The sequence below is a fragment of the Gopherus flavomarginatus genome, chromosome 5 (genome assembly GCF_025201925.1).
Source record: "Gopherus flavomarginatus isolate rGopFla2 chromosome 5, rGopFla2.mat.asm, whole genome shotgun sequence".
Classification (NCBI taxonomy): domain Eukaryota; kingdom Metazoa; phylum Chordata; order Testudines; family Testudinidae; genus Gopherus; species Gopherus flavomarginatus.
This window is the reverse complement of record NC_066621.1, coordinates 2,659,753-2,685,764: the sequence shown is the minus strand read 5'-3', so window position 1 is coordinate 2,685,764 and position 26,012 is coordinate 2,659,753. Positions and strand designations below refer to the sequence as shown.

The 26,012-nt window shown below is 50.5% G+C and overlaps 1 protein-coding gene and 1 pseudogene across 1 annotated transcript; both read left to right on the top strand.

Annotated features, from left to right (window-relative positions):
• Positions 1-1,880: 1,880 nt before the first annotated feature.
• Positions 1,881-5,140, top strand: LOC127052784 (perforin-1-like; annotated as a pseudogene).
• Positions 5,141-11,647: 6,507 nt separating this feature from the next.
• LOC127052731 (interferon-induced very large GTPase 1-like) lies at positions 11,648-25,772 on the top strand. The gene is made up of 6 exons (XM_050956657.1): positions 11,648-11,762; positions 12,810-13,099; positions 13,601-14,047; positions 14,570-14,635; positions 19,402-19,569; positions 20,875-25,772. Exons 2-6 carry the CDS (start codon positions 12,829-12,831, stop codon positions 25,593-25,595), a joined length of 5,673 nt encoding a protein of 1,890 aa, XP_050812614.1. The 5' UTR covers positions 11,648-11,762; positions 12,810-12,828; the 3' UTR covers positions 25,596-25,772.
• Positions 25,773-26,012: the final 240 nt, after the last annotated feature.

The following is a 26,012-nucleotide window of genomic DNA, read 5'->3' as shown; positions in this document are numbered from 1 at the left end:
CTCAGCTCCCGGTGAGCCATTTTGGCATTGCACACTGTGCTGGTAGCCCAGCCCGCTACTAAAGTTAACCCAGGCATCCCATCGTATGACACTCTTTTTGGTTGAGTATTGGACCAGATTCTGTGGGTGAGAGAGACAAGCTGTCGGGCTGCACAGAGCTCTTCTTCCTGAAATGCCAAGAGCCCTGGGGAGCTGAAGACTGGTTTCTCTCCCCCACAGAAGTTGGTGCAATAAAAGATATTCCTTCCCCTGCCTTGTCTCACTAATATGTTTTTGTTTATTATGCTACCATTAGAAGCCTAAAGTGACATCAAGGCCCCCTTGTGCTGGGAGCTGCACAGACCCCAACCAAGATCTGGGTCCCATCATCCCAGGTGCAGCACAGAACCTGGCCAAAATTAGGTTCCCGTTGTGCCAGGCACTGCACAGACCCCGACCAAGACCAGGGACCCCTCTTGTGTCCAGCGCACAGACTCCGACTAACCCTCTCCCCAGCCCCCGTGCCAGGCCCCGACTGAGATCAGGGTCCCATCATGGCAGGTGAAGCGAAGACCCCGACCAAGATCAGGACCCTCTTGTGCGGGGCCGTGAGCAGACCCCGCTGACTGAGATCTGGGCCTCCTTGTGATGGGCTGTGCCCAGACACATGGGGAGAGAAAGTCCCTGTCCCAAAGCGCCAATGCTCTAACCTGACAAAGGCAGTACCATTTCCCCCCTTTTACTGATGGGGAAACTGAGGCCTGGAGAGATTCAGAGGCTTGTCCAACATCACACAGGGGTCTGTGGCAGAGCCAGGAATAGAAACCATGAGTCCTGCCTCCATTTCCACTCCATAAGTGCAAGTCTAACATTTCACTAAGCTCTCTTCTGCATTCGCAGTAGCGAGACAGAACAGCCAAGAGATAGAAAAATCCACACAGCAAGTTACCTGCCTGGAAAGAAATGATGATTTTTTATTACCTGTATTACGGATGCATCTGGGAACCCCGGTGATGAACCAGGACCCCACTGCACTAACTAGGCATTGAAAATACTGTCCTGAAATCTCCGCATAACCTGTGGAACTCATTGGCACAGGATAGGACTAGGGCCAAGAGTTTAGCAGGCTTCTGAACAGGACCTTTCCTTGGAGAATAGGAATGCCAGAATTATAATCCTAAGGGGTTTAAATACATGTGTTTTAAAGGGATATGAATCTGATGCTTCACCGTCTGAACCCACCTCTGATCAACGAGCGGCAGGGGGAATTGGCTTCTGGTAGCGATGACACACACACTCTGACTGGGCTAAAGAAACCCTAGAATATGACCCACAATTGGTGGCTAAATGTAACCAAATCCACCACTCTGCATGTCCACTAGGGGGCCCTGCAGTTTCTGTGGTGAGGCCACTCGTGCCCAGTGTGGTCCCAGCGCTCACTGGCCTCGCTGCCAACGAGCTGGGGACTCATCCCGCAAGCCCTGGGTTTTGTGTGGGAGTGCACCGCCCCCTAGTGGCCAAGCCCAGCCAGTGCAGCAGCACACTAATATATGCAATTTACAGGGTATGTGCAACAATCTCCTCCCCCAGTGGTGAGTGACAGCTACACTGCAAGAGAAAGGGGTGGGGTATGCATATTAACAAATGCATGTTCACACATGCAAATTGGTCACTGAATATTTGCATAAAGCCACCAGGTTCCAGGTGTGGTGTAAGGTATGGCTGACAGAGACAGTGGTAATTGGATGCCTCTGGCTCTCTGGCTCTCCATATAACTGAGTTAACCTGTGGAACTACCTGCTACAGTATTATGATTCATGAGGAATCTCTTTTTGTCTCTCCCTGTAGGGGTTTTGGAGACTGACACTGCCTCCTATGCAAGGCACCCTATCGTACCAGCCATGCCCAAACCTAGTGCCTGCATCCTCATCCTCCTCCTATTCCTCCTCCCCAAGGTCTCCCCCAACTGCCAGACAGGCACAACTGCTGCATGCATGAATGCAACCTTCGTGCCCGGGCACAACCTGGTGGGTCAGGGGATTGATGTGACCACACTGGGCCGGATGGGGGCCCACGTGGTGGACACCAGCCAGTGGCACGGCCCGAATGGCACCTGCACCCTGTGCTGGAACCTGCTGCAGGGAGGGCAGTGGCAGAGATTGCCACTGGCCGTGGTGGACTGGAGGGTCCACAGTTTGTGCCAGTGGCAGCTCAGCAGCTCGGTGCAGCCGTCGGCCATGGGCATGATGGAGTCAGCAGCGTCTGTGGTGCAGAACGACTGGAAGGTGGGGCTGAAAGTGCCCGTGGTGCCCAAGGTTAACGTCCAGGTGGGGCTGGCCGGCTCATGCTCCAAACTGGCCAAATTCATCATGCAGAAGTCACGGAAGGACAAATACGCCTTTGTAAGCCAGGAGGTTTCCTGTCCATATTACAGGTAAGCAGCAGCCCAGACACCTCCCAGCATGGGGCTAGCTCGTCCGGCACCGATATGCAGCTGGGTCTGGGGAAGGGCAAATGTGTAACAAGTGTGCAGTGATGTTACTCCAGCATGGTTCAAGCAGTGCTGAGATGCAGCCACCTCTGGGTGAGGCAGTTGGGAACCAGCTGCCCCGTGGTACCACCAGCCATCCAGGGCCTTTCCCTTGTAGGCGTCTTTCTCGTTCTGGGGCACAATCCAGGCCAGGGAGGGATTGTGTGACTGTCTGACCAGTAGCCCTAAATGTTTCAAGAGGCTCTGCCTCTCTGAGTCTTTTGTCTGGATATCTCACAAGCCATCACTGAGTGTCCGTGAGCGAATCAGCTCTGATCCTAGCAGCCTGCGTGTTACATGTGTAACACGCTTCCCGTCCCGAGTGTCTCCCAAACCGGGTGCTTTGCAGTCTCCATCCCTCTCATGGCCCATTCGGAGAGATTTAAGGTTCCTTTGTTCCTTTAAAGATACAACATTCAGCAGCTTGCTAGGCTAAATGGAGTTCACATGCACTTTACATTAAACCCAGCACAGGCTGGGGTTAGCAAGTTTCTGCAGTAAGGGAGAGAGGAGGGTGAGTGAGGTCAAGCACAAGGGGTAAGGACAAAAGTGGTTACAAGCAAATACAAGTGAAAAGCACTTTCTGGTGGCTAAGACGGAAAACAACATGGCACAGCCTTTGTGCAAGGCAGTTTCCTTGTCAATCTACCTTCCAGCGAGATGGTTGATCACCCCTCCGGTGGAGATCTCCCACCGAGTCCAATGTGCTTGGGTCCTTTCTCGTCTTAGGTAAAAGATCATTTGGGGTCCTATGCCCCTCCCTTGATAGTCCAGTGAACCTTTGCAATGGATACCCTTTAGGGTCACCTCTCCATAGTAAAAGCCACCCAAGCTGTGAGGAAGGTGACGGGGAGTCACCTGACCAAGGAAAGTCCTTATTAGTTTCTTCCCCTGCTTGGGGCTGCTAAAATGCAAATCAATCTGTTTCTTGCACTTTCCTCTCCCTACTGTGTTGATGGTCCTGTTGACCCTCATTTGCAGTCCCCATGTCTCTTTCTGTGCCTTGGAGATGCCTTCCAGGGAGAGAAACCCAGTCCTTTGTTGAGGGTGGAGTACCTCTCGCCCTGCCTGGCAGACGCACTCTGATAACAGAATTTCCCACCTGTGTGTGTGTTTGGATGTGTCCTCCGCACAGACGCCTCGCACTGATAGCAATGAGCAGCGTGGTGTTAGCTTGCTGTCAATAGCTTACATGGCCCCTTTTAGATGCAGGTGATGACATGAATGAGGTGAGGGACACCGGTCAGGCTAGCTGAGACTCACTTCCAGATACCAGGGACCCCTCGTCTTCTGGCATTCGGGTGCTGTTAGGGTCACATCTGAACCACAGGTGTGCTGGCTGAGATCCGGCCTGAGGGCAGGGGACTTGCTGGGTCAGTGGGGTGGGAAATGGGACACCGGGCCTTTCCCCTCTAGGGGTTGCTGCTCTGATCTGGGCCCGTCCAGCTATGGGGAATTTTCTAATTGTCCCATAAATTCTTTTGGTCCCTGGGGCAGGTTCCGGGTCAGCGAGAAACCTCCACTCACCAGTCATTTCACCCACGTGGTGAAGAACCTTCCCAGCCTGTACAACAAGACCTCCAAGCTGGAGTACCATCATCTGATTCACACCTATGGTATCACATCATCTGATTCACACCCACTATGTGTCCCAGGCATCCCTGGGGGGCCGGGTGCGGGACGTGACTGCAGTGCGGGTCTGCCAGGCGGTGCTGGATGGGCTGACCATCAATGAGATCAGGGACTGTCTGAGCATGGAGGCGGCCATGAATATTGGGGTGGCCTCATTGCAGTTCAGCTTCAGCAAGTGCAAGGAGAAGAAAAATAAGTTGAAATTCCATCAGAGTTTCCACGAGATGTACCAGGAGCGCCACGTGGAGGTGGAAGGAGGGAAGATCACTGCCGAACTGGTCTTCTCCAACAATAACATTGGGGCCTTCTCAGACTGGGTGAAAACCTTGGAGTCCCTCCCTGACCTTCTCACCTACTCCTTGAGGCCGATCCACACCTTGTTGGGGCAGGACGACTCCAAGCGGGAGGCGCTGGGGCAGGCAGTGAGTGAGTACATCGCCAAGAGGGTCCTGCAGATGGATTGCACCAAGCGTTGCCCAGCGGGCACCCAGCACAGCACCCTCGACCCCTGCTCCTGCCTCTGCCCCGGGGACAGCTCCACCAACACCATGTGCTGCTCACAGCAACGGGGCCTGGCAAGGCTGACGGTAACTGTGGAGCGGGCAAATGGTCTGCGGGGCAACCCCATCGGTGCTACTGATGCCTACATCAAGGTGTTCTTTGCAGGGAGGGAGATCCAGACTGGCATCATCTGGAACAACAACAATCCTGTTTGGAACATACACATGGACTTTGGCACCATCCATGTCACCATTGCCAGCCAGTTCCGTGTCGAGGTCTGGGACAAAGACAGGTGGAGAGATGACCTGCTGGGGGCCTGCAACATCCCACTGAAGTCTGGGGGGGCCCCATCACAGGGAGTGCTACCTGAAACACGGCCGGATCTGCTTCCGTTACACTCTGCCCTGTGGTCCCAACCTTCAGGGCCAGATCTGTTCTGAGTATGTTCCCCAGCCTCCCCAGCACAGCATAATCAAAGGGAAGGAACCCTTCTGGTGAGCACCCTGGGTAGGGAATTGAAGAGGGACACGGGTGTGCATTAGTCAACAGTGCTCCCTGTCCCTCAAAGCATTTCCTAGCTCTCACTCTGCTGACGCTATTTGCCGTCATGCCGTCATTTCTGCTCAGGAATCGGTGTCTCTTATGCCCATAACAGCCTTCTCCCTTCCACGAACTGGTCACCCTCACAACTCTCTCTGGAAAGGATCCCATCACTAACTGCCTATTCCATGAGCCATTGAACCAGTATATACATTGACTGTCTCCAACCAACCAACCAACAAACCAGCCCATTACTGTATGTATCCAATGCAGCCAAGCTATCCATCCATCCATCCATCCATCCTTCCAACCAACCAACCAACCAACCAACCAACCTATGCATCTATCCAGAACATCCAGAAAATCTTTCCAACCAGTCAGCCAAGAAATCAACTATCCAGTGTCTGTAACCAGTACATCCACTGTATCCTTCAAACCAATTAACCAATGAATGTATCAAGGTCATCCAAGCAATCCATCTAATCAACTAATGTATGTATCCCCTACATCCAACATCTCCATCCAGCCAGTCAATCAACCAATCATTGTATCCAGTGCTTCCAACATATTCAAGCAAGCAACCAATATATGCATCCAGTGCATCTAATGCTAATATAACATTGGCAATTGGTAGCATTCACAGTTAACACCCAGGAGGACATGCCACAGGGCTATTGATTCAGATTATTAGCAGATTCCAGGAGATGGCCTTGCATTGGGGTCACATTGGAAAGGACAAATCCCCCTAACTCTGGGATTAAAGATTATTCCAGGTTCACACCTACCTGCATCTGCCGAAAGCCAAGATTAATAGCGCCATGGTGCAGTTAACTGGTGAATGCGGATTGTTAACTCTGAACCCTACTGACTGAAAATTAAATAGTTCCAGCATGGAAAATTGCCAGGCAGCTTTGCAGCTCCACCACAAATGATTTGCTTCTGGGAAGCTTCCAGATCTCTGGCTCTTTGCAAATGTGTCTCTCTGCCTCAATAAATATTTGTGAAAGAAAGTTTATAGACAGGAAGCCTTGTCATTCCTCTAACCCCACTGGGCTGGACCAAGATGGAGTAGATTAGAAATGAGCAGGTGCAGTACATATTTTTGAGGACACTGGTGGGGAGGGGGGCACTGGGCCGGAGGGGAGAGAGGCATAACAAGACAGGGGAGCTAGACAGCCAGATGAATTTGCTGCAATGGGGAATCCAGTGTAGTGTGGCTAATGCCAGTCAAGGGAAGCATTTTTTTCAGGGACACAGTGGAGTGGGCAGGAAAGGGATACAAGAAGACAGACAAGTTTATTATGGGGTATTAAAAGTGCACAGCTGATACTTGCAGGTTAATAATATTGCCAATGTATCCTGGAGGGGATATGCAGCTTCTCCCATCTACAGGCCATATATAGGACCAGCTAGTACAGGGGGGTGTGGATTGGGATGAATGGCAGTAGAGGGCAGTGTGCTGCAGGAAATGCCGTGGTAGGGGGTGCTGTCCTATGACATTAAGCACTGATCCCAATGCCCCAGTGTGGCACTAGAGGGCACTATGCTGCAGATTGCAGGGTAGGGGGCGCTCTCCCTTGGCCATCGGTGCTGGCCCCAGTGCCCCAGTGTGGTGCTAGGGGGCGCTGTGCTGCCAGGAATGGGACAGAGGTGAACACTGATGGATGGAAAATGGTTTACAAAGATATCGGTTACTTCTATCTAACTTCTCTTTTTCTTGCTAACGAAATCCTTGCTGTTCCTTAAAGGGCTCCATTTTCGGGGTAATGATTTTACCAGGATATTGGAATGTGGTTGTCACTGAAGATAGAAGCCACTCTCCTGTTGAACACCAGAACTACATGTCATGCCTACCCTCGAAACTTTCGCTGTCAGGTCTTTTGTCTGGGCCACCCAAGAGGCTGTGTCTGCAGAAGATAATGGGGCATTCTGGGTAGGTTTCTCGGTATCCCCCATGTCACCATCTGGTGTAATGTTTCATGGGACATTTTTTTCAGTGCATGTAGGTTACCAGTTGTAGGCACATCAGTCTTGGAGGAAGGCTACGCCTCCTCGCTCTTCGGCCATTGACAAGACAAGGGGAGAATTAGTCTTGGCCCCCTAGGTAGAGCTCAGAAACAAGTTGACAACCAACAGTCAAGGGACTCAGGCCTTCAGGTAGAGCAGAGCCCCAAACAGTCTAGGGGCTCAGGCCTTCAGGCTGGGTGGAGTAATAAACAGTCTGACACCCTGACTCTGGCAGATGTTAGACAGACGCTGGCCTCTTGGCCTAAGGTGGGGAAACTGGCACCCCAGGAGTGGGGTGGCTGCAGGGGATAGGGGGATCCAGGCTCAACCTACTCCACCAGGTCCCAGCCCAGGGCCCGAACAGTGGCAGATGGGTCCACCACTGGGTCAGCAGGGATCCAACCATAACACGCTGAGCCCAAGAGCTGGTTAAAACTGTCGCTCCGCTGGCCATGTAAAATGTTTCCGCCAAAACTGCTCTGATTGTCCAGCCGGCTCCCCGGCCTTGCTCCCTATTCTAACCCTAATCTGACTCCGTTACTCCAGCCCTAAACCCTGCTCTAACATGATCCCAGCTCCCCTCCCCTAACCCTAACGTAACCCCTACGCTAACCCTAACCCTGCTCCTCTTCCTAGATCGGATCATTGAGAATGGGCCCATCTAACCCAATATCCCACCCCATCCCTGCCACCCCAGATCACAGTCAGACCCATGGGCTGATGTAACCTAGTATCCCGCCTCCTCCCTGCCATCTTGAATCACACTCATCACCTCATCTAGCCCAGTATTCTGCCATCTCCCTGCCATTCCAGGTCAGACAAGTGGGCCCATCTAGCCTGGTATCCAGTCTTTCACTGTGATCAACTCTGGAATAACATGCCCTCCTGGGGCTGCTTTCCTCCTGACCCTCATTAATCAGAGGGCAGTTTAAGCCCTGGAGCATGACATTTATACTCCCTCCAAACATATTTGTTTTAAACCCTTAGGAGTGTAACTCTGGCTCTTCCATTCCCCATATAAAGATCCTATTCCGAATCCTGACTCATATCCTGTGCCAATGAGTTTCACGGGCTACCTGGGTATTTAAAGATAGTATTTTCTTTGAGTACTTAAGGTTAATGGGTTAGAGCAGAGGGGGCTAGGAGTCAAGACTCCTGGGTTCCATCTCCAGCCCTGGGAAAGGAATGAGGTCTAGAGGGTTAGAGCAGATTCGAATGCACAGGGATCTATTCAGGCTTTCATTATATTTAATAAATGAGCCATACAAATTGGCAGAGTCCATGTGTGTGTCTATGTGTCCAGGTGGGAGCATGGAAAACTGCCAAACCAGCCAATCATTTGTCAGCTGAGATGCTGTAATGAGCTGGCCAGGTGAGGGGAGAGCGACACGTTTCCCATCTGCACTTCCATTTCCCTACAAAGCACATCCTCTCTCATGATGTTGGGAGGAGACGGGGAGTTGTGATGCCAGACAGCGGGGAAGCAGCCAGAAGGGCAAGCGCAGGATTTCTGACTAACAGCTCAGTCATCGAAAGTGGAGTGTGACGGACAAATTCCTCAGTCACTGCTGGCAAGAAAGACATGGCTCGTTAGGATCACTGAGACCAGAACCCAGCCCTGACTCCACTGGCGTCAGATGAGTCACTCACTCTGCATTTTCTCCAGGGCCACTGAGATCAGCACACACACAATGCAGGCCCTGATCTCTGTAGGAGCTGGTCCCTCACAACTCACAGTCCAAACAGACAAGACAAACTGAGGGTGAGGAAGGGAAACTGAGGCATGGCATGATTCAGTGACTTGCCCATGGTCACACAGCATGTTGGGAGGTGAACCCAGGAGTCCTGGAATCCCTCCATGGGCCATAGACACAACAGCATTCCCCTGTTCTCCAACACCCAGCCTGGCTGATGGTCTCTGAGGGTGGTGTGGAATAAGTAGATTCTATAGCACCTCAGCCTTCATTTTACAAATTAATTCTCTAGCCCTCACGGCTGCAAAGAAAGCCATCTAACCGGTGTGAGAGCACCAGCATCTGCAGAGAGCCTGACACAACAGCTCTGAGCAGCAAGAACTGGCTGCATTTGTCTCCATGGGTTCGTTCACACTTGAAACTAATGATGTCACTTGCTGGCACATCAGTTTACCTTGGCCTACTGATTGCTTGGGTGGATGAGGTAAGAGAAGGGGATGGGGGTGATACCCATGTGGATTGGGACAATTGGGAGCGGACACGGAGAGACCAAACAAGGATTCATGTCTTTAGTTTAACTCCTGTTGATTCTGAAGCCTAATGATAACCCTTTAAATGTTAGTTTTTACCCTCTCATTGCTGGTGGTTTCAGCAGATGGGTGAGTGAACAGGGTGGGGAGTGGTGCCCATGTGGGGCGAGTGGCAACTGGGAGCTGACACAGGGATGTGTCATATCTATCATGTTCCCCCACTGCTGACTCTGGAGTCTAATGATGACATGTAACAATAGCAGTTGTCACTATTCCCTGCCTGATCATGTTGGTGGGGGTGGAAGTGGACCCACTGTGGGAAGGGAACTGGGACCTGCTATAGGGATGGGGTGGGGGCAGATTCAGCCCCATCATTCAATCCAATTTAATTCTGCAGCCCAAGGAGGATGCTTGAAATCATGAGTGCCAGTAATTTTTTTAATTAGGGTAGCATGGAGACCCCAGCCACGATCAGGGTCCCTGTCAGGCCAGGCACTGCACAGACGCCTGCAGTAAGATCAAGGCACGAGCTCATCTTCTCTGCTCCACCCCATAGCCCAGGACAGAGGATTCCCCTGGCTCCCCCTGTCCTGAGCCCAGGAACAGGTGTTTGGCTGAAGGGGACCCCACGAAAGCCCTGAGCAGGACTATTTTTTAAATCCCTCCCTGCAATACCCACTCCCACTCGAGGGTTGCCAACTCAGACCGGACACTATTTGCGGCAATAGTCCAACCGAGTTGGCAACCCACTTGCACTCCCACATTGTTCCTTGCGTTTGTATCCTGGTCTCACCCGCAAAAGTCTGACATCAGGCAAATCCTGCAACAGAGACAGATTTCCCAGTGCCGAAAGAACGAAAGAAAGAATGAAAGAAAGAACAAAAGAAAGAAAGAAAAGGGGAATGGATGAGAAAGAAAGAGAAATGGATGAGCAAGAAAGAAAGAAAGAAAGAAAGAGAATATATTATAGACAATATTCAGACAATTTTTATCACTAAAAGAATAAAACAAATCTTGCTTAAAACTTGTGAAAAACAACTTCAAGTCCTGTTGGAATAGAAATCAAATCTCTTTTCTATACCTTGCTTAAATGTAAGTATTAAAAGCTTTATTTTTAAAAAAGGAGAAAACTTGCTTTACATTGCTGAAATTCAGTTTGCGACACACGGCTGTCAGGTGCAGCTCACATGGAATGTGAACCAAATTGCACCACAATTTTGCTGTAAAAGATGCAGATGGTTTTTTAATGGTTATAAAAAGTAAGTTGTTTTAAAAAAAACTGGATTATTTTTAACCTGCTTCAGCACTGTTTTTAGGACTTTGAAACCTCTCAGTCCAGTTATGTGTATGTCAGGGTTATTCATGCTTTTTGAAAACCATTGGGTGGAAAAACTGCTCACAGCACTGCGTGCAAACTGACACACCTGTGCCTCTGATGAAGTGAGTTATAACCCAGGAAAGCTTATGCCCAAATAAATGTGTTAGTCTCTAAGGTGCCACAGGACTCCTCGTTGTTTTTACACGTGTATTGGAGCAACAAAATCTGGGAGTATGATCCTGTGATCTGACTTGAGCCCGAGAACTACCCCAGATCCGGAGTAGGGTGACCAGATGTCCCAATTTTATAGGGACAGCCCCGATTCTGGGGTCTTTTTCTTATATAGGCTTCTATAATCCCACCCCATAGTCTTGATTTTTCGCATTTGCTGACTGATCACCCTAATCCGGAGTGAGAGAGAGAAATATATATGGGAAAGCCAAGCTCAAAGACACCAAGTAGCAACTTCCCAACTAGGAAAAACCACGAGGAGTCCTTGTGGGATCGTAGAGACTAACACATTGATTTGGGCACGAGCTTTCCTGGGCTAGAACCCACTTCAGCCGCTTGCAGTGAAAATGACAGCAGGCGCGTGTAAACAGACTAACCCATGGAAAGATGGGCTACTTTTGGTAAACTAGGATTTAATATCTCCCAGCCAATTCCCACAGTCTGGGTGGTTTTTTCCTCCACCTGATCACCAGGATACACTGACTCCGCCTGCTCCTGCCCATAGCATAGCTGGTCCTGCGGGGCCCACAATCCCAACCCCACTGCAGGGTTAAACTCGCCAGAGAGGGGAGCCCGCCCTGCTGGAGGGGGGAGGGCTCAGCTCAGGGGGCCTGGCGGTGGCCGGAAGAGCAGGACAAATCAGCGGCCCCGCCCTGCGCTCAGTTCTGGTTTCACTTTCGTTTCCTCGGCGCGGTCTAAACAAAGCGAGCTCGCCGGGCGGGTGCGCCGGGCTGTTGCGGGAGAGGAGGGACCGGGCCTTCCCCTGGGCTGTGAGCTGCCGCCAGCAGTGCCCCGCTGAGGTGCGGGCCCTGGGGCTGGAGCGGGGCCAGGGAACCCGGGGGGCCGTCTTGGAAAAGCCCCAAACCAGCCTCCTACTGCATGGGACCCTCCTCAACCTGCCCCCCCCCACATTACCCTATGGACAGGGACACCCCAGCGCGGCGCTAGGGGGCGCTGGGCTGCAAGCGGTGGGGGCTTAGTAGGGGGCGCGCTCCCCCTGGGAGTCAAAGCTGGCCCCAGTGCAGAGCTAGGGGACGTGCTGGGGCGGGGGTCGAGAGAGGGGGCCCTCCCCGGCAGCCAAGACTGGCCCCAGTGAGGCGCTAGGGGGCGCTGCGCTGCAGGGTGTGGGGCAGGGGATCAGCAGGGGGCGCTCTCCCCTGGCAGCCAGGGCTGGCCCCAATACCCCCGTGTGGTGCTAGGGGGCGCTGTGCTGCAGGGAGTGGGGCAGAGGATCAGCAGGGGGCGCTCTCCCCTGGCAGCCAGGGCAGGCCCCAATACCCCCGTGTGGTGCTAGGGGGCGCTGTGCTGCAGGGAGTGGGGCAGGGGATCAGCAGGGGGGCGCTCTCCCCTGGCAGCCAGGGCAGGCCCCAATACCCCCGTGTGGTGCTAGGGGGCGCTGTGCTGCAGGGAGTGGGGCAGGGGATCAGCAGGGGGTGCTCTCCCCTGGCAGCCAGGGCTGGCCCCAATACCCCCGTGTGGTGCTAGGGGGCGCTGTGCTGCAGGGAGTGGGGCAGGGGATCAGCAGGGGGCGCTCTCCCCTGGCAGCCAGGGCTGGCCCCAATACCCCCGTGTGGTGGTAGGGGGCACTGAGCTGCAGGGATCTGGACTCGGCCGAGGGCGCTCTCTCCTGGCAGCCAGGACTGGCCCCAGTGTGGCACTAGGGGGCGCTGTGCTGCAGGGATGGGGCAGGGGATCAGCAGGGGGCGCTCTCCCCTGGCACCCAGGGCTGGCCCCAATACCCCCGTGTGGTGCTAGGGGGCGTTGTGCTGCAGTGAATGAGTTGCATGTGATTTTTTGGGAGTTACAAACACAATCTGAAATTGTTTCTCTCCAAATCCCTTGCCCAGCCCCGGGGACCTGGGCCCAATGGCCTTTGAGACGATCCGCCAGGGCCGGGAGCGACTCATCGCCCTCCTTCTCACAACCCCCGACCCCGTCTTGGACGAAGTGGCCTCGCTGGGGATAGTCACCGAGGAGGAGTACGAGGCCTTGGAGAAGCTCGCGGAGCCCAGAGAGAGGATCCGAAGGCTGCTGATAAAGATCCAGAGGAAGGGGGAGCGTGGCTGTGAGCAGTTCCTGGAGTGTCTGCAGAGCCTCTTTCCAGACTTCCCACCGGATTTACAGCCCCCAGGACACCGTGAGTTGGGGCTTTCTGACTCATTTCACTTCGTGGCAGGATTCCATAGAAGAGACATAAAATGTAGCCAGGAGATATTGTGACGTGGCTGCTTATTGGTGACGGGTTGTCCTAATGGTTAGAGCAGGGGGGTCTGGGTGTCAGGACTCCTGGGTTCTATCCCTGGCACTGTGGGGCTTTCCAAACAGATTGACCTCAGCATGTCTAACATTCCTTGAAACCTGAGGATTTAGCCCCAGACCTGACACCCCCTCACACTCACCTGAAAAACTTGTCACCACCCCCACCTCTCCCAAGTAACACCCTTTTGCCATAGACCACAGGATTTCTCTCTCTGTTTTGAACCTTTTCCCTCACTGCTGAGCTAACTAAAATGCAGGGCCGGCAGCCTCAGGAGAACAGCCGAGGGCTGAGCGGGCCACAGAGACACTCCCTCCCCTTCTCTCTCACCCAAGGAAGTGCCCGGAATTGTGAAGAAATCTGTTTGTTTTCCCTTTGTAGGGTACGTAACTCAGACAAATGATGCAGAGAATCCAGAAGGTGGCACGTCCTCCGAGAAGAACGGACAAGAAAATCTAGAAGCTGCTGTAGCCTCAGGGAAGAATGAGCTGGAGAATCCAGAAAGCTCTATAGTGCATGTGGTGAATGATCTACAGTATCAAGATGGTCGCCTCTCCTCAGAGGACATTGATCTAACAAACCCAGAAGATGCTATGTGCTCAGAGAAGAATGATCCAGAGAAGCTGGAAGAACCTGAGAAGCCGGAAGCCGGGCTGTCCTCAGGGAAGGGACCAGCGACACCAAATTCTGCCACATTCCCAGTGAAGAACAGACCAGAAAACCCAGAAACTGCTTTACCCTCAAAGAATGATCCAGAGAGTCTAGAAGGTGCCAGATGCTCTGAGAAAGATGCAACTGCTGTGTCCTCAGAGAGAACAGATTTTGAAGGTACGGGACGGGTCTCTTGACTTGCCCTGTAGGGCAATGCTTAAGAAGTATTTATGGCTGTCATGCACTGGGCACAGGATCCCAGGCGGGTTCTCCTCAGGTCCGGATGGAGAGGGACAGAGGGAAAGTGGTGCTAGATTTCAGATTCTAGTTCCTGTGTGTTTGGTCCCCTTGCAAGAACAGAACATGCTTGTGCATGTAGGGAAACAATTGCTCGTGGACATCCGTCGGGAGGAGAGGAGGTTAACTCAACCACGAACCCCACCTCACACAGCTTAGTACCTTCAGCTCAATTTCAGCAGCTCCAGCTACAAGCTCGGTTCCTCCTCTATTATTTCAGCAGGGGCTAAGGTAGAATTCCGGGTAGTCTGGAGTTCTCGAAGGGGTTCATGAGATGGAGCAAGAATCAAAGGCCACCTCTTGAAACTCCCTTAGGCTAGACAAAGTCTATGGCCCAGAGCTGTAGGCTCCTACCTTCCACTGATGTGAGCCGAAATGACCTACACTTGTATTGCTTTGTAGGTTCTGGAAATATCCCCAGCTGTGGAGAAGAGGGAAGGACTGCTGCAATAAAAGGGAATGTTGAAGGTAGGGTCTGCCAATCTGACCTGGGGAAAATTCCTTCCTGACCCCAAATAGAGGGGATCAGTTAGACTCTGAGCATATGGGCAAGACCCACCAGGCAGACACGTGGGAAAGAGTCCTCCTTATCTAGTGTCCCATCTCCAGCCATTGGGGATATTTGCTACATTTGGACTATGTGACATCGTAGGCAGTCCCATCATACCATCCCCTCCATAAACTTTTCAAGCTCAGTCTTGAAACCAATTAGTTTTTTTACCCCCACTGCTCCCCTTGGAAGACTGTTCCAGAATTTCATTCCTGTGATGGTTTGAAACCTGCATCTAATTTTAAGCCTAAACTTGTTGATGGACAGTTTATATCAATTTATTCGTCAACATTGGTGCTTATTTTAAATAATTCCTTTCCCTCTGTTGTGTTTATCCCTCTGATGTATTTCTAGAGAGCAATCATCTCCCCATGGCCTTCTTTTGGTTAGGCTAAACAAGCCAAGCTCTTTGAGTCTCCTCTCATAAGGTAGGTTTTCCATACCTCTGATCACCATAGTAGCCCTTCTCTGCACCTGTTCCAGTTTGAATTCATCTTCCTTGAATATGGGAGACCAGAATTGCAACATTGTTCCAGATGAGATCTCACCATTGCCTTGTATAATGACAGTAACACTTCTCTGTCTCTACTGGAAATACCTTGCCTGATGCATCCTAGGATTATATTAGCCTCTTTCACAGCCGCATCACATTGATGGCTCAAAGTCATCCTGTGATTGACCAACATACCCAGGTCTTTCTCCTCCTCCGTCACTTCCAACTGATAAACCCCCAGTTTATAGCAAAAATTCTTATTAGTTCTTAACTTTGCACTATTAAATTTCATCTCATTTCTCTCTCTCCCGTTTTCAAGGTCATCCAGATCTTCTTATACGATATCCCAGTCCTCTTCCTCATGGGCAATACCTCCCAACTTTTGTGTGACCTGCAAATTTGATTAGCACACTCCCACCTTTTGTGCCAAGGTCACTAATAAAAATCTTAAATAAGATTGGCCAATAGACCAATCCCTGAGAAACTCCACTAGTAACCTCCCCACAGCCTGACAGTTCATCTTTCCCTATGACCCACTGTAGTCTCCCCTTTAACTAGTTCCTTATCCACCTCTCAATTTTCATATTAACCTCCAACTTCTTGAATTTAAGTAATAATTTCCCACATGGAAATGTAACAAATGTCAGACTGAAATCCAGGTAGATTAGCTCTACAGCATTTCCTTTGTCTAAAAAAAATAATCAATCATCGCAAAGAAAGCGACCAGGGTGGTCTGGCACCATCTGCCTTTTGTGAAACCATGTTGTGTTTCATCCCCGTTACCGTTTGTTTCTATGTCCTTAAGTATTCTCTCTTTCAAAATTTCTTCCAAGACACAGAGTTGGAGACAACTCTTGCACAGAGTTGAGGACGAACTAAGAAGACTGTAGTTTCCTGGATCACATTTTTTCCCTTTCTTAACAATAGGTACTACATTAGCAATCCTCCAATCTTAGGGTATGACCCCCACTTTTAGAGATTCATTAAAAATCTTTGCAATTTCAGGTACTGATTCCTTTAATATTCTTGGATGGAGATTATCCACACATACACACACCCCCTGATTTAGTCCCGTTAAACTGTTTTAAGTTTGACTTTCATCTCAGATGTGGTAACTTCAGTTTCCATTTCCTCATTCCAATTAGTCACCCTGCCAATACCCCTAAACTCCTCGTTACCCTTATTAAAAATAGAGGCAAAGTATTTGTTTAGTTGTGGGGTTTATCTTAAATTATCTTTAATCTCCACCCCATCCTTTGTTCTTATCAGTCTCACTTCTTTCGTTGTTTTCTTTTTATTTATATGGCTAGAACCTTTTCATTACTGCCTTTAATTCCCTTTCAGAGGTCCATCTCTGCTTGTGGCCGTTCTCACTTTATCCCTATGCTTTCTGACCTCCACGAGGCAGCTGTCCTTGCTGATCCATCCCGTCTTCCATTCTTTGTAGTCTTTCTGCTTTCTCTTCATCACCTGTTTGAGAAGCTTGGTCTGCAGCTTGGTCTGCAAACCTTCTCTATGAATTTTTTTCCCCTTGCTTTGGATGCAGGCTCCAGATCATTTTGTAAGTTTAACTTGAAGTAATTCCAAACCTCCTCCACGTTCAGATCCTTAAATTCTCTGGTCCAGTCCACTCCCCTAAAAAATTACCTTAATCTTTTTAAGTGAGCACTTTTGAAATCAAGGACCCTAATTGCAAATCTGTTTTTGTTTCTCTGTCCATTTAGGTTGAAAGTGAATTAGCTCAGGATCATTCAAACCAAGGTTGTCCCCTACAACCAGTTCTTCTATGAGGTACTCCCTACTCACCAAAACTAAACGTAAAATGGTATCCTCTCCTGTAGGTTTGGTGACTATTTGCTGAAGAAACTATCAGCTGTCACATCCAGGAAAATCTAGGTCCTGCTATTATTAATAGCACTTGTCCTCCAATCTATATCTGAGAAATTAAAGTCTCAGATACTACTGAGAATTGTGTGATTATTGATTTCATTAAAAACATTAAAGAGGTCTCTATCCCTATCCACATCGGACTCTGGGGGTCTGTAGCAGACCCCAATCACTATCCCGGGGCAGCTTCTGGGAGTTTTGTTCCTCATAGAGATTTTGGCTGAAATAAACTCTGTCGTATCCATTCCATAACTTCTAAAATCTTCAGTCTTGCTCATCGTTAGCATACAGTGCTACTCCACCACCTTTACCTTTATATCTGTCTTTCCTGCACAGCACATACCCTTCGATACCCGTACTCCAGTCATGGCTACTTGTCTACCATGTTTCTGTTATCCTTATAATACCTGGTTTCACTTCCTGCACTGGTAGATTCTCCATCTTGTTACCCAGACTCTTTGCACTGGTGTACAGACATCTTAGTTGTTTCTGCTTGGCTTTGCCCCGATTCCTTACCCGACTGGGTACCGTCATTCTACTGCCAGTGTTGCCAACCTGACAAGCAGCATCATTGGTATCGGCGCTGTCTTCCTCTTCCTTGATTTTTTCCTCCTAATCAGTCTTAGAATCCAGCATGGACATTACGTGAGCATCTCCCCCGAGTTCCTAGTGTAAATCTTTTAATCAGTTGTGGCAAACGCCATCCCAGAAGTCTGTTTCCCTCCCTACTCAGGTCGAGTCCATTCCATGAGAACAGCCCTCTGTCCATGAATGCCTCCTAGTTGGCAAACCTCCCAACGCTCTCCTTATAGCCCCACTGCCTGAGCCATCTGTTGCTCATCATAATCTTGCCTTGCCTTTGGTGTCCTCCTCTAGGGACAGGTAGAATCTCACTGAAAATTACTGGAGCCTCCATTTCTTTACACGTCTTCCCTAGCCTGGCGCCGTCTCCCTTGTGTTCCAACGAGAATCCAGCCACGGTGTTATTTGTTCCCACTTGAAGGACAGTCAGTGGATTCTTTCCCGCTCCCATTAGGATACTCTTCAGCCTCAGGCCCACAACCTGTATCTTATCTCCCGGCAGACAGCACACCCCTCTGCTCTCAGGGTCAGCTAAGGTGACAGTCCTGTCTGTTCTTAGAAGGGAGTCACCCGTCACGTAGACCTGCCTCTTCCTGTTGTTTATGTGATTCTCCAGCCTTTCCCATATGTTCTTTCTGGCTGCAAGTCCTCTTGCCTCTTGTTCTCTCTTGCAATATTCTGTGCATCCTCCTCTATCCTCCTGGGCTCCAAACTTTGGCTATCTCCATTGACTCCTCTCGTCTTCTTGTAGGACTAGCAAGTTCTTTTCTTCTTGCTTGTTCTCCCACCGAGTATTGCTGCCTGCTGTGCCCCTTCTTCATCTTCCAACTCAGGGAAACCTAGTCCTGAGCTCTCTTTCGTCTTCACTAGCTGGTCTTTTCCTCTGCCTGGTTCTTGTAGTCACATGCTTCCACTGGCTGCTTTCCTCATCTAGCAGCCTTCCTTCACAGTTCTCCAGTCCAGCTTCCATCTGCCGGTCTTGACTTTTCCCTTCAGCCTTCCCTGCATCATCTGCTTAAATCCCCTTCGAAACTCAACCAAAGTTTCAACCTACATCTCCAAACCTTGGATCTTCTCTTCCATCTGCTCCCTCAGGCAGCAATTCATACACGTGAAACTCTTTTTGGGCACCCATTCCCGAATAATGTGCATCCCACAACGTCCTCATCCGGTCATCTCAACTGACTTTTCCATTCCTTAGGTCACTCCACCACTGCCTCTATATATGTCATAACCTTCCCACCTAAGCTCCTGTCAAGGAAAAACAAAACAAACACCCACCCAAACAAGCAACAAAATGAAACCAGAACACAACACTGAGGACACAGGGGCACAGGGAAAGTCTAGGGCAGTGGTTCCCAATCAGGAGGACGCATACCCCTGGGGGTACACAGAGGTCTTCCAGGGGATACTCAACTGTTCTGTCTCAGTGTTTCTTAACCTGGAGGGTTCTGGGATAGGTTTAGGAAACTTACAAGTGCAGGGCCGGCATTAGGGGGTGTCAAGCAAGGCAATTGCCTGGGGCTCCACGCTGTAGGAGCCCCACAAAGTGAAGTTGCCCTGCTGCCTGGAGGTGTTTTGTGACACTTCTGTATTTTTAAGTGAGGTGAAACCTGTGGTATTCAAGACAAATCAGACTCTTGAAAGGGGTCCAGTAGCTTGCAAAAGTTGAGAAACACTGGTCTAGGTACCACTGAGCAGGCTTCTCTTCTGGATCCTTAGATGGAGTGACTCCAGACTCAGATGTCTCCATGTCAGAGAGCAGAGCCGAGACACCAGGAGTTGCCATGTCGATGGAGAGATGCGGAGCTGAGACACCAGGACATTCTGCATCAGTGGAAAGGAGCAGAAATGAGGCTCCAGAGACGTCTCCCAACAAAGTTCATGGAGGTAGAGTCCAGAGAACATCCCCCGCAGTCCTTCTCCCAACCCAAGTCCCCCTGCCCTGAGTTGGCCAATGAGGAAGTCAGTAAGGGCCCTCCACACTCCTGTGGGTCCTCCATCCAGCGTCTCAATCTCTGTACACTAACCGCGCACGAGTTCCTGACTGTCCATCTGTGAAGCATGTGGAAGATGCCAAGGTGTTTTACAGAAACACTACACATAGAGCTGCGTGGAGAATGGAAAGTCTCTTTTGTGTCAGTTTCTGAGATTTTGAAATTTTGGGTTTTTCCTCCCTCAAATTCCCAAATCCCCCATAAAAGAAAATTCTGGGGGAAAATGAATTGTTTCTGAGCCGATGGAAATGCAGACGGCCCACAGTGTCAGGAACCCAGCCAGCTCTGGGCACAGTTGCCTAGCAACCCAGTGACCTTGGCTGGGCCCAATAAACCCACACTGAGGCCGTGTCTACACTTACCGGTAAATCGGCACTGCAACGATCGATGCAGCCGTGTCGATTTAGCGGGTCTAATGAAGACCCGCTAAATCAATTGCAGAGCGCTCTCTGGTCAGTACTCCAGCTCCCCGAGGAGAGTAAGGGAAGTCGGCAGGAAGGCGTCTCCTGTCAGCACAGGGCGGTAGGGTGCAGACACCACGGTAAGTTGACCTAAGCTACTTCGACTTCAGTTACATTATTCACATAACTGGAGTAGTGTAACTTAGGTCGACGTACCACCGTAGTGTAGACAAGGCTGAGTGACTGTGCTCCCTGACAGGACAGAAGGGCCCACAAGTCCTTATTTAAGCCCGGTAGTAACAGCAGCAGCAGATGGGGAAACCGAGGCACAGAGCAGTTGCTCAATGATTCACAGCTGTGTAAGACCTACTCTCTGACCAGCCCTTTCTCCACCCCTTAGCTGCTCCTTTCTAGCCCTACACCCTGCCTGCCTCTGACCCCTGGCTCTAATCCCTGGCTGGCCTCCCAACCATGCCTCTGGTCTCTGGATCTGCCATGACTGATAAGCCAAAATCCTGCCCCAAGGACTAGGTCACGCCACCTATGCCTCAGTAGGACACTCAGCCTCAGGAGCAAGGGAGCCTAGATAAAGTAAAGCTCCTGAAGCATTAGCGGAGACAGACTGGTGTGAAGGTTTAGCTGGATTAGTCCCCTCAGTTGAGATGAAACGAGCCAGGGAGGTGAAGGCTTCAGACCTAAATCTTGGGAACCGAGAAATCAAGAGGAGGCCAAGGTGCAGTTGTGGCCCTGAGCTGTGACGCCATCCCGGGTGGTGATGCCTTTGTTTCTGTTTGCAGGGAGAAGAGGAGCCCTAAAAACTGTCTTGTCGAAGCTGAGGCTCAGGAAGTTCAGAATTGGGAAACTGAGGCTAAGGGATCTTCTGGAAATCAGCCCGGAGAGCCTGAAGGACTGGACTCCTTACGTCTTGGGAGATTTGCCTTGGCACTTCCTGAGAAAGCTCATGGCTCTGAACGGGACAGCCAGAAGCACAAGCCTTGGGCAGGGGACATCTGATGAGGACACAAGTGAGGATGAGGAGGGTAGAGTGAGTGGGGATGTGTTTTCTCTAAGGGAAGAGAAGTCTAGGGCTTCTCTGCACCCCCTCGATGTTCTCTGTGCCGTGCTGCTTTGTTCAGACAGTTTCCTGCAGCAGGAGATCCTGTCCAAAATGTCCATGTGCCAGTTTGCCCTCCCTCTGCTGCTACCTGCCCTCCACACCCCCAAGTGCACCCTAATGCTGTGGGCCATGAGGGACATTGTGAGGAAGTGGAGGCCGCACTCCCTGGCAGAGAGCAGAGGGTTCAGAGAGGAGAGCCTGGTGCTCACGTCACTGCCAACCATTTCCTTTGTGCGGCTGGGGAGCTGCAGCTTCTCCAAGTCCAAACTCTTCAATGAGGTTCTCAGCCTCTCCCAGCTGCACCATGATTTCTTCATCCATCGGGACATGGAGTCTGGGAACATCCCTCGGGAAATCGCAGATGGGCTGGTCGAGATTTCCTGGTATTTCCCTGCTGGGAGGGAGAATTCGGATCTTTTCCCAGAGCCTGTCGCAGTTACAAACCTGCGCGGAGACATTGAGTCGCACTGGCTGCAGTTCAGTTTTTTAACAGAGGTCTCCTCAGCAGTGTTCATATTAACGGAGAGCATCAGTGAGAAAGAATATGCGCTGTTATCATCTCTGCAGGGATCAGCCACTAAATACTACTTCATCCTTAACAGTCAGGCTGGGAAAGCCAAGGAAACACTGGGACTCCTCAATAAATTAGCCCCACTGCTGGATATGAAAAAATCACAACTTCTGGTGAAAGAACAGAGCAACAACAATGCAGAGCTGGTGAAAAAGCTACGATCCACCCTACAGGGCATCATGAGCTCCTCTCCCAAGAGCGTGAGCATCTGTGACATGGCTGTGACGGCGCGGGAGCTAGGGATCCAGGTGGATGAAGATGATGGAGAATGTTGGACCGCCTTGGAGCACGTTCAAGAAATCACCGCTGAAATACAGGACGTGGCAAAGTACAAGAGGGAAATGCTGAGGCTCCAAGGGGATCTGTGGAAGAACTTGGCTAAAGTGGAGAAAGAGCTGTGCCGGATGAAAGGCCAACGGGGTGTCCCTCCGGAAGATTATAGATCCCAACTGAGAGAAAGGTGGTTGGAGCTACGCAGGCAGCAGAACCAGTGTGACCTCACCAGCGGGATGGTTAAATTTATTAGTGGGATAGGACAACTGTGTCCAGCTGAGAAGCATCACTTCCTGAAATGGATGAAGTTCCACCTGGATCACATCGCCAGAGGGAACCTCTCTAGGCTCCGGGCTGAATATAAAGAGAAATGTTGCGCTCTAGGGGATGACACACAACAGCTGGCAGAACTGGACAAAATAATCTCTGCCAGCTCCTTAGGGGTGGAGCATTTCATGCGTGAGTTGGGGCAGTTTTACGAGGCTGAATGCTCAATGGTGAAAGAAGGGAACTTTGGGAACATCCAAAGACAATTCATCCATCTCCCAGGCATAGCGGCTGACCTGATGCTGGAAGGGTTTCCCATGGAGCTGATTGATGGGGATGCCTCCAACATCCCACTGCAGTGGGTGACAGATGTTCTGACCCAGCTCCATACCAAGCTGGGGGAAAGGTCCAGAATGGTGGTTATAACAGTGCTGGGTGTGCAGAGCACTGGGAAATCCACCCTCCTCAACACCATGTTCGGCCTGCAGTTTGCAGTGAGCAGTGGCCGATGTACACGAGGAGCCTTCATGTCCCTCATTAAAGTGGCAGAGAACTTTCGGCAGGAACTGGGCTGTGATTTCATCCTGGTGATAGACACAGAAGGCTTGAAAGCCCCTGAACTGGCCAAGCTGGAGGATAGTTATGAACACGACAATGAGCTGGCCACACTGGTGATTGGACTGAGTGACATAACTATCGTTAACATGGCCATGGAGAATGCAACCGAAATGAAGGATGTGCTGCAAATTGTGGTCCATGCATTTCTCAGAATGGAGGAAATCGGGCACAAACTCAACTGCCAGTTTGTGCATCAGAATGTCAGTGATGTGTCTGCACATGAACAAAACATGAGGGACAGGAAGCATCTACTGGAGCAGCTGGATGAAATGACCAAAGCTGCAGCGAGGATGGAAAAACAAAGCAGGGAGATGAAATTTTCTGACATCATGGACTATGATCCAGAGAAGCACAGTTGGTACATCCCTGGGCTATGGCATGGAGTCCCTCCCATGGCGCCAGTGAATATGGGATACAGCGAGAGCGTGTGTGAACTGAAGAAATACCTGTTTCAATTCATGAGGAATCTATCACCTCGCAGAGCCCCCAAGAATGTTCCCCAGTTCATTGAGTGGGTGGGGAGCCTCTGGAACGCTGTGAAACACGAGAACTTCATCTTCAGTTTCAGAAACAGCTTGGTGGCTGAGGCCTATACCCAGCTTTCTGTGATGTATGCAGAGTGGGAGTGGGATTTCCGCAAGGAGATGCATCTCTGGATGTCCAAAGCAGAAACCACCATCCAGAACCAATCCCCAGATGATCTAGGTCCAGGCACCTTTGAGAAACTAAGGGTGGAAATTCACCAGATACTGCACAGTGGGGAGGAGAAGATGCTGCAGAGTCTTCAGAGCTACTTTGAGAGTGGAGCTGGAAATCTACACCTGGTGGAGAAATACAGAGAAGACTTTCACCAAAGCGTGACATTTCTCCGACACGAACTGGAGAGCCATCTGCTCTGCAAGTCTGAAGAGGCTATTCGTATCCAGAAAGGTCGGAGCAAGATAGACCAACTGCAGACCAGGTACATGAAAACCATTGAAGGGAAGGTGGATGGGCTCTTGCAGGACTGCAGGGAGAGGGACAAGGCACTAAAGCCCAATGAACTGGAAAGGGAGTTTGCCAAGATGTGGAAGGAGACCTTAGCAGAGCTGCCACTGGAGAGTTTACCCCTACGCCAAATTCATAAAGACATCCACTACCAGCTGTGCAAGGACCTGGAGAACAGAGGGAGTTTGGTCAAGCAGATGCTCCATAAAGCCCAGAACTTGTTGACCTATCAAACCAAACCATTCTGCATGAAGAAGGAGTATCTGGACTTGGCTTGGTACAAAGCAGCTATGGAGTTTATAACGCAGCAATGTAAGCATGAATTGGAAGAGTTCACAAAGTCCCTGGTGGAGGAGTGTAGGAGGTACATTGGGCAGAGGGTCCACTCCCAAGGGGATTATGACCAAACCTACTGCAGGGAATTGCTGTGGATGATCAATGAAAGGCTCCAGCAGAAAGTCGCTGGGAAGATGTGCACCAGCGCTTCTTTCGAAGTCGACTTGAAGCTTCACATCCTGGGGGAAGCAGCCAGTGCTTTCCAGAAGATGCACGAAGCCTTTCTCAAGAAGAACGACCCTCAGCGTCGCCTGGAGGAGCTGAGACCTCAGTATTTCTCCACCTTCAGAGACCTTTACTATGAGAAAGATGCCTGCCAGAAGAGAGCTTTTGATTTCTGTGACCGGTGTCTGAAACCCGCCCTGTGGGAATATATGAAGAAAAGACTCGGGATTGAGATAGTGGACAACTTTCTCAGCAGCGGAGAGTCCATCGAATACGGCAGCCGGAGCTTTTTCCAGTTCACCATGCAGAAGAAGCTGCTGGAGGAGATGGACTTTAATAACTACGTGAAATACGTCAGCAACTATGAAGTGTTTGTCAAATCCTGGATCCAGACACGCCTGTTTGATCACTACAGAGAGACTGGGGGCTTGAGGGAGCTGGAGAAAGCAGTTCTAGCCACAATAATGAAGAAAATCCGGGACGCTCTGGAGAGTTCTGAGCACAAAGATGCCCTCACCGTCTCTGAATTCTTGGACCATTTTTGCCAAGCGATGTGCAAGGAGCTCGTCCTCTCCAAGGACAGTTTGGAGGTGATCCTCTTCAAGAACACAGCCAGCGTCAGGCAGTTCTCAGTCGACATCCAGATCTTCCTTGCCCAGGTGGAAGATGGCATCCTCTCAGAGTGGGAAGAGCTGAGCGGGGAAATGGTCTTCACACAGCTCCAGTTCAAGCCCCAGGATGAGATCTTCAAGCGCGTGTTCGGATGTGGGAAGCAGTGTCCGTTCTGTAACGTCCCCTGCGAAGCAGGAGGCAGCGACCACAAGGAGCATTTTGCATCAGTGCATCGGCCGCAAGGGCTGGGGAGATACAGGGATGAGACAAGCAAGAGACTTACGTATTCTTTATGCTCCTCTGACGTGGTTTCTTCAGTGTTATTTAGAAATCTGCACACAGCCTTCCAATGGCATCCCTACAAAGATTATCGCCAGTTCTACCCCACCTGGCGCATTCAACCGGACCCCAGCATCAACGCCTCCGATTATTGGAAATTCATATTCAGAAAGTTCAATTACCACTTTGCCAAAGAGTACAATGCAGAGCCTGCCGATCTCCCCATAGAATGGAAGAAAATAACCAAGAAGCAGGCTCTGCAGAGCATCCGAGAGGCCTTTAACATGGAATAGAGGCTGGCTCTCTGCATTATGATATGGTCTTTAATTCCATAACAAAGTACTGTCAATCCTAATCCTGGCATCTTGTTACTTCCCAAGGCTTGATTTTGCCACCTGAAGGTTCCTTTAATGTAATTCATTGTGTGTAATTGCCTAGGCTTAAAAAAAAATAAACTGAAAAACAAAACAGTTCCATCGTGTGACATCATATTGACACCTCCATATCTCCTCAGCAGGGCTTGAACCTTTAGATGCCCCACACACACCTCTGCAGTTAAGCTAACCAAGTAACTGATAGCGGTAGTAGGTTGTCATCCTCCAGGGGGACTGGCTACCACAGGTGAGTGAGGGACATACTTTGCCAGTGGGTTTCATAGATATTTGCTGACAGCAGAGAACAGGTAGAACTCAGGACTTCTGGGTTCTGTC